General features: G+C 30.5%; 1 protein-coding gene across 1 annotated transcript in view; it reads right to left on the bottom strand.

Moving 5' to 3' along the window:
* The window catches only part of LOC107021006, a 4,107-nt gene extending 2,266 nt beyond the window's left edge, over window positions 1-1,841 (bottom strand). The window contains exon 1 of the mRNA XM_015221570.2: window positions 882-1,841. Coding sequence (XP_015077056.1) covers window positions 882-1,593 — 712 coding nt within the window. The 5' untranslated portion in view covers window positions 1,594-1,841. The remainder of the gene's footprint in view (window positions 1-881) is intronic.
* Window positions 1,842-9,739: the final 7,898 nt, after the last annotated feature.

Genomic DNA, 9,739 nt, shown 5'->3' with positions numbered 1-9,739 from the left:
AAACCCCCCCCCCCCCCCCCGGGGTCTCTCTCATGTTTGTTTCAAATGCTGAAGCATTAATAAAACAATATATCAACCACCAAATGCATAAATGAATTAACATCAATAATTCTGGCACAACTTTGCTTAATTACTTCTTTCCATTCCAACTTGCAGTACTGTATTTGTGTTCTATAGACAGGGAATAACTTCTCTGTGAGTGTCATAATATATACCTTCTCTGTTAGCAGAATCATAATATATAGATTCTCCACAGAATAAACATATGTATCACAAACATGAAAATGGTTATGAATCAAAAAAAATAACTTCCTGAACAATATTTCTTATAGGAGTTCATCAGGCAGCCATACATCCTTAAAAGAAGCTATTTACATGTTTCTTTCCGAGACTACAAGGCATTGGCATTGTCTAGTCTAACTCTTCGGACAGGATGAAACTGACTTTTCTGATAGAAGCTATCAAACAGTAACTCTTAAAATTATGGCATTCCATATAGAGTCCATTTTTACTGACAGAGATCAGACCGTCAATCTTTGTCTCAACAGGTAAATACTTCGAGCAAATCTACGTAGTACGATACAACAATCAAGACAACCGGCCCAAATGAAGCTAAATGGATATAATGATTCATTAACCTACAACCAACTAGTTCCGGCTTATTGCATAATTCAGGACGCACCCTAGGGTGCTGTTCAGCGGTCAGTCAATGAAGCAGGAGGAGAACCATGAGATCTCAGCAGGCAAAAAGCTTAAGTTACAAGCTAACTGTATTGGTGGGAGCTACCATGTATCCATAGGAACAGTCAAGGTTAGCACAAGCTGATTCTGACACTACAAATATTTAAATGAAAGGGCATTATGCAGATTGCAGGGTATACCTCCAAATTCATCGCCCCAGAAGGAAAGCCGTTGATCATCTTCTTCTTCATCAAACTCATCACCATATCCAAACTCTGCATCACCACGATACCCCGGTTCACTCCCATACCCTGACTCATTACCCAACCCCTCAAAATTCCCACTTTGCACAGACAAACCATTTAAATTATTCTCTCTTTCACCAACCCCACCACCTTCCTTCTCCTTCCTTAAACTCTTTGTAACCTCACTAACATCCAAAGTCCAATGCATATCCCCATTCACAAACAACTCCCCACTTGAATCAGTCCCCACAGCAACAGGAAAATCCGAACAAGTCCCATAAGCTGCTGAAGCTCCAACCGAGCAACACCGTCTTCTAGTCCCACTCCGATCACTACTCCTCCCGGAAACCGAACGAGACCCACGTCTCCGCCTCTTACCAGCTATCAACCTAAGATTCTCCCGTTTATGAACCGATATAGGCTTATCCTCCTCAAATAAACTTAGCTTTGACATATCAAGAGCTTCAATTGGAATCGAAGTTGTTCGATCCGCTCTACATTGACGCTTCGTATGCAGCCCACCATGTGTCGACGGGGAGTAAGTTTTTGGCGAATCTAAATCTAGGGTTTTAGAATTCGGAGTCGGAAACTGAAAGGGTTTCCAAGAGTGGAGATGATATGTACATGATTCAATGGCGTGACGTGAATCTAGAGTCTTAGGCGACATTGAAACTTCATGAAAACACCCTACAATGGAGTTCAAATCTGCTCAAATTCACCTCAATTCATCTATAAACAGCTTAAATTACACCATATCAATGAAGAACAAGATCTGGATATTTTGAAATCAATGGCGATTAAGCAAAATTGTCGAGAAGTATCTATGGATATTTGGGTACTATTCTCAAAATCAAAAAAGATCGCCACTACACTACTTTTTGATTTTCAGCCACTAATTTGATACAGTGGTTGAGAGAAAAGACACATGGCAATATAATATTAGTTAGCTTCGATCGGAAAAAGTCATTTCGAAATTATATAATTTATTTTGTTATTATTATATCTTATACTTCACCATAATCGACTTTTCATTATTTTAGATAATGCATATTGTAATTTCTGGACACAATTCTATTTTCAGCCGATTTCAAAATGAATAATATTATATGCTTAATATTTTCTTCATTTTAATTTATTTGGTCTAATATGATCAGATACATTAATTAAGAAAATTAAAAAGACTTTTAATATTTGAGTCTTAAATTAAAAAGATATGTTAAGTAATTAAAATGTTAGTTAGTTTTAAGTATGTTAGGTAGAAAATTAAAATTAAAGAATTGTGAAAAAGAGAAAAAAGTATTTTTTTTTCAAAATGATTAAAAAGGAAAATAAATCAAATAAATTTAAACAAATAGAGTAATAATGTTAATCTTTTAATGAGATCATTTATACTTGCACAAACTTATAACTTCAGTTTATTTCCGTTTATTGTTGAAAAGACATTATTACCCTTTTTGTTTAATATTATTTGTCTAATAATTTTAAATATATTTATTTCTTTATTTATTATTTTATCATATCGAGAAAAGAGATAAATATTTATTTCGTCTTATACTCAACACTAATTAAGCTGAGAAAGAAAAGCATAAAACGAATTCAACGAATACGATTTATGTGTAAGTTTCAGTTTCTTCTTTTTTTTTATGTTGAAATTACGTTATTACCCCTTTCGTTTAATTTTATTAGTCTACTATTTTTAAAAATATATTTATTACTTTTATCATATCCAAAAAGTAATTTACTTTTTATTTTATACTCAACATTAACTGCGCTAAGAAGAAAGACATAAAACGCATTGAAAGAATAAAATTTATGTTTAAGTTTCAGTCTCTTATTTCTATTTATTGTTAAAATTATGTTAGTATTCCTTTTGTTTAATTTTGTTTATCCTACATTTTAAAAATATATTTATTACTTTTAGCTTATCGAGAAAAATATACATATATTTTATTTTATACTCAATATTAGTTGAGTTGAGAAAGAAAAACATAAGTGATAAGACACATTCAACGAATGCAATTTATGTATAAGTTCCAATCTCTTCCCGTTTATTGTTAAAATCACGTTATTATCTCATATATTTAATCCTATTTGTCTACTATTTTCTAAATATATATATTTTTTTTACTGATAAATTTTATCATATCGAGAAAAAAAATGACAATTACAGTAAAATCTCTATAAAGTAATATAAATTAATAATCTCTAAAATAATACTTTTCTCCGGTCTCAACTTGGGCCACTGAAAAAAATCATCAATTTCGATAAAATAATAAGATAATATATTTCCAGAAACCCCTATATAAATATATGGTCCCAATAATATCATAAATTTAATAATTCTTTAATAGTACAAATATATCTAAAATAATTTAGTGAAATATGATTCTATTGTGTTTTGTTTTTTTTGGTAAAATTTAAATCTAGATGAAGCTTATCTCTAATTTTCTTATTAAAATCATCTAGTAAAATATGAATTTAATTCAAAACTAATCTTCATTAAATCTCAAACTATTTTTTAAATTAACAAATATTAATTTATCGATTAAATAATATCTCTATAAAATAATAAAATTTCATGGTCCCACCTATATTAATTTATAGATGTTTTACTATTTTTTATTTTATGCTCAACATTAATCGAGCTGAGAAAGAAAGGCATAAAACGCATTAAACGAATGCGATTTATGTGTAAGTTTCAGTCTCTAATCATTCATGATTGAAATTACATTATTACACCTTTCGTTTAACTTTATTTGTTTATTATTTTCTAAATATATTGATTATTTTTATTATATCGAGAAAAGATAATTATTTTTTTTAATTTTATATTTAATATTAATTGAGCTAAGAAAGAAGGGAATAAAACGCATTCAACGAACGCGATTTATGTGTAAGTTTCAGTCTTTTCCCATTTATTGTTGAAATTACATTATTTTTGTTTACTATTTTCTAAATATATTCATTTCTTTTGTTGGTTACTTTTATCATATATAGAAAAACTAATTATTTTTTTATTTTATACACAACATTAATTTAGCTGAGAAAAAAGCATAAAATGCATTCAATCAATGCGACTTATGTGTAAGTTTCAATTTCTTCCCATTTATTGTTGAAGTTACGGTATTACCCCTTGCGTTTAACTTTATTTGTTTACTATTTTCTATATGTAATTATTTCTTTTATTGATCATTTTTATCATATCGAGAAAAGATAATTATTTTTATACTTCAACATTTATTAAGCTGAAAAAGAAAGGCATAAAAAATATTCAGGGAATGTGATTTATGTGTAAGTTTCAGTCTCTTCTCATTTATTGTTGAAATTACGTTATAACCACTTTCTTTTAATTTTATTCATCCTATATTTGTAAAATATATTTATTTCTTTTATTAATTACTTTTATCATATCGAGAAAAGATAATCATTTTTATACTCAATATTCATTGAGTTAAAAAAAAAAGGCATAAAAAGCATTCAAGGAATGCGATTTATATGTAAATTTCAGTCTCTTCTCATTTATTGTCGAAATTACGTTATTACCACTTTCGTTTAATTTATTTATCCTATTTTTGTAAAATATATTTATTTCTTTTATTGATTGCTTTTTATCATATCGAGAAAAATAATTATTTTTATTTTATACTCAAGATTAATTGTGAAAAGATAATTCTTTTCTGAATATATTTATTTCTTTTTATTGATAATTGTATCATATCAAGAAAAAAAGATAATATTTTTTCATTCTATACTCAATTTTAATTATGCAGAGAAAGCGTCACATCCGGATTCTGGAATTCGAATGCAACCGGCGTCGTTAACCTCTCAGAGGTCGCATACAAGCCTCTTCTTAGCTTTCATCACAATCATATAGTTAAATTTGCGGAAAATTTAAAACTTTTAAAACATAGTGAAGTATACATAGACTTCATATGATTACTATATAGAATAATATTCTAATGAGCTCAAACTAAACAACCATCTACAATCGATTAAGCAATTCAATGAAGAAATCAATATATCGTAATAGTTTGCCAAAAGGCCTTAATACAAAGCTTTGAATAAAAGTCTAAAATGAAACGCTAGGGATAATATCCACTAGCTATGTCTAATGTACTAAGCTAGAAAGAAAGGTGTAGCATCCTCGAACTCAAGAGGACCTACCAAAGTCTGGAGATCGCTATCCAAACCGCTTCAATGAGTCTTCAATCTGCTCTTTGACCTGCACCTATAAAATAGTAATAGTATAGGGTTAGTACACACTTGTACTAAGTATGGGTGTATGCACATATACACGTAAGGACTATGCATGATCAAGGAAAACTCTTCCTATAACAACATGCCATTTCTGGAAGGTGAAGTCACTAGACTTTCTAAATTCGTTATTTGTGAAATATGATATGAATATGACATATTTTAATGCATTCAAAACACACAACTCATTTTCTATATGAACATAAGACCTTAGAAGTATGAACATAATTTTAAAACAACTCGAACAAAAATTTTGAAATTCACTCCTCCAAACCCGAGAGCTCCTTCCCCAACACTTAGTTTATTTTTCAGTCTTTTTCTTCTTCTTGTTGTGTAGTTCAAAGATCTCTTTAATCTTACATTTTACTTACAAGTGCAATGATTCATTTTAGTCCCATATCCACAAAGAATCGAGTAAGTAATCCAAAAGACTAGAGAAATGATTTGGCTACCCTTACTACAAGTTATTCTTTCCATTCTTGTTAAATTGGGCATGAAATCTTTATAAGCCTATCTTTATTGGCTAGGCCACTTATTTCATCATTTTCATATTATGGAGATTATGGGGCATTGATTAGCTATTATGTTTTACTCCCCTTTATTGGCACAATATAAGAAGTCATTATAAGCCATTCTTTTTTATTTGGCTATGCCCATTATTTGGTCATTTACATAACGTGAAGATATTGAAGCATATATCTTGATTTGGCACAAGCCAATAACTTGTTAAAACTTCATTCTTATCAATCACAGATGATTTGACATACTTAAGCTCTTGTTTTCTTAGCTCACTTTGAACTTACATTTCTTCTTCTTTCTTTCTTACTTTCTTAAAGAAATCTTTAGCATTAAGATCATGCGAGCTAACATGAAATCCAGTGTCTGCCCCACACCGAAAGGGAGTGGTTCACTGATCAAAGTGAACCTAGATCATGTGAGCTAAACATGAAATTCACTGTCTGCTCCACACCGAAAAAGGGTGATTCACCGGCTAAAGTGAAACCAAGTCCAGTGTCTTCCCCACACCGAAAAGAGGTGGTTCACGGCTAAAGTGAACCGAATACTTTCTTTGAGCATTTAACCGACATAGATCACGTGAGCTAAACATGAAATCCAGTGTCTGTCACACACCGAAAGGGAGTGATTTCACCGGCCAAAGTGAAATCGCATTATATTTAGCTCTCTTAGGTGGAATCCACTGGCTAGTTCCTGTGCTAGCAACATAGTTCGAAGACTAGGAGACATACGGATACTACTTATCCACCTTGGTGGTAGCCTCATTTCATGAGGCTTACATGTGCTGGCACAAGCTCATTGCTAGTCTATCGGTGCTTTTGCTCAACTTCTTTTTCTTTACAACTTTTAGAGTTGACTCAAACATTATGGAAGCTTGCTTCTAGTTATGAGGTTCACTTAACTCTTTGTATAACGGTCATCCCTTTATTTATTTGATGAAATGTGAATTTAACCTTACATTATCATCTTGGTGTTAATGAGACTTGTCTCACGATTATTAACACCCTCTTATTTGAATATCTTTAACATGATTGTCTAGGTGTGAGTGAGAGTTGTCTCACTTCTTTTAACACCTCATTCTGGTCACTTTCATAATTCTTAAACTTTTAATTGTGTCATTACTCACCTTATCTTGTTCAATGACATTTGATAGCTTTATACCACTCTTTATGAACATTATAAACTTGTTCAATTGTACTTACTTATATTCATAGTTCATTTGGAAAGGGTACGTTGGGACTTGTACCAATGATTGACATACCCTTGGTTATGAATTCAAAGTTACATTGGTCATGCTTAATTTTGGTATAACTTAGTCATTAGCCAATTTTATATCATATTTTGGAAATACATTGTAAGCCAATTTATTGGCATAGACTAATTTTTCACATATTATGATAATCTAGAATATTGTTAGCCAATATATTGGCATAAGCCAAACTTTCACTAGACAATGGTCAAGAGAATATCATTAGCCAAATTTTTTTATGAAATAACATAGTAAGCCAATTCTATTCAACTTTTTGGACAATATATTGCTAGCCAATTTGTTGGCATAAATCAAACTATGATATTATCACTAGCCAAGTCAATTAACTTCATGAATATACTATGGTGATTTCATCATTCTAAGCAAGTCGACATTTAACAGTGAACTAAACTTCATGAATGATTAATACAACTTCATCTTCTCGAACACAATTAGGCATTACAACATTCTTTAACTCATGTAACTAATACCCTAATCATACGAATCAAATCTATAGGCCTCATTAGACATTAACAGATCAATACCCCACATATAATGATCAATTAACACCACATACCAACAACATGTTCGAGATTACATCTACATACTATTAGAATCGAAAACAAGGATAACTAGGGAGATTGACGTTCAATAATGTCATTGGGAACAACACTAGTTTCGATATTCTTGAATTCATAAAACGTTTGAGAAGCCTCTCGGAGAAAGGAATCCAAGAGAGAAATCCATACCTTATGTAGGATTGAATCTACGAAGATCACCTTGCACGAAAACCTTGAAGAATACCTTGAAATCGCCTAAGAGAACTTTTTAGTTTTTCTACGTTTTGCTCACTGTTTTTCTCACGATTGAGTACTGTTTTGAGTCGTGAATTTTCTAGTGTTTTAACATGAGTCTAAGTTTTGTGAACTGATCTTAACTAATTCAACTTATGCTTATGCTAATTAAGTTAATTAAATAAATTAATTATTTAATTACTAAAATGCCCCTCCTAAGTTGACTAAAAATAGGAAAGCATTTAACTTAGTCAAATCTGAAATTTTTTTCCTAAAAGTTTCGGCCTTGCTTGTGAATTTTCCTTAATTAATTAATTCCTCAATTTAATTAATTAGGGGACCTAGGGTAATTACTAAAGTACCCCTAAGTCGTTGGGACCATAACTAATCCTCTTGGACCATCCTAGGTTAGGTACTAGGATGTTTTTTGAGCTAGTTACTAGGTTAGTGTCACCCAATTAAGTCTTAGGTTGTCGGGTGCACTAGATAGTTTATTTTTGTAGTTAGCTAGTTAGGTTAGTTAGTTAGAGTCTAGAGTTGGTTAGAGAGTTAGGCCCCACATTTTGAGAAAATATATTTCTTTTTTCATTTTATACTCAACATTTATTGAGTTAAGAAAGAAAAAACATAAAATGCATTTAACGAATACGATTTATGTGTAAGTTCTAGTTTCTTCCTATTTATTGCTGAAATAACGTTATTACACCTTCTGTTTAATTCTATTTGTCTACTATTTTTAAAAATATATCTATTTCTTTTTTTTTATTACTTTAACATATCGAGAAAAAGATAATTGTTATTTTATTTTATAATCAACATTAATTGATCTGAGAAAGAAAGGCAGAAAACGCATTCAAGGAATGCGATTTATGTGTAAGTTTCAGTGTCTTCTCATTTATTGTTGAAAATATGACATTACCCCTTCCGTTTAATTCTATTAGGTTGTTAATTTTTTAATATATTTATTACTTTTATCATATCGAGAAAAAATAATTATTTTTTATTTTATACTCAACATTAATGGAGCTCAAAAAGAAAGACATAAAACGCATTCAAGGAATGCGATATATGTGTAAGTTTCAGTGTCTTCCCATTTATTGTTGAAATTATGATATTAACCCTTCTATTTTATTTTATTTGTCCTATATTTTTGAAGTATATTTATTTATTTTTTATTACTTTTATCATATCGAGAAAAATATGATCGTTTTTTATTTTATACTCAACATTAATTGAGTTGAGAAAGAAAGACATAAAACGCATTCAACGAATGGGATTTCTGTGTTACTTTAATTCTATTTGTGTTTATTGTTGAAATTATATTATTACCCCTTTAGTTTAATTCTTTTACTTAACTATTTTTTAAATATATTGATTTATTTTATTTATTACTTTTCATATCTAGAAAAACAATTCTTTTTTATTTTATACTCAACATTACTTGAGTTGAGAAAGAAATACATAAAACGAATATATTCATGTATTTGCTATTGGGAGGCACCACCGTGCTAGCATTTGGTTGTGTATGTCATATATGAATGACATACCATTATACGAGAATAATGCCTTACATACAATACCTTTTTATTCATATTGACGTCCATTTCTCGGGGATGCTACTTTTTTGTTTTGTGTGAGAAGTTTCGAGCAGAAATTCTTACGGATCCATCCGTCACGATCCGAGTTCAACTATGAATTGGTACGCTCCAACTTATCTTGGAGCTATCAAATGATGATTGCTTTTGTTGTATAGTTTGGATATAGTTAGGTAGTGCTTATGTCACTCATAGAGGCAATTGTAGATACAATATTTGGAGTTTCTTTTGTAGTTTTCAATCTTTAATCCATAGGTTTGGTATGTGTCTGTGTGTGTGGGGGGGGGGTGTATAAGTCTTCGGTTGCAGCCTCGTCGACTATCTAATACTTCTTTATTTTTGTCTTGTCTATGATCTATTGATATTTAGGTCATAACCTTAATAGTCTATATTTCACATTTTAGA

The sequence above is a fragment of the Solanum pennellii genome, chromosome 6 (assembly GCF_001406875.1).
Source record: "Solanum pennellii chromosome 6, SPENNV200".
Classification (NCBI taxonomy): Eukaryota; Viridiplantae; Streptophyta; class Magnoliopsida; order Solanales; family Solanaceae; genus Solanum; species Solanum pennellii.
The sequence above is the reverse complement of the archived record's forward strand: the minus strand, read 5'-3'. Positions and strand labels throughout refer to the sequence as shown.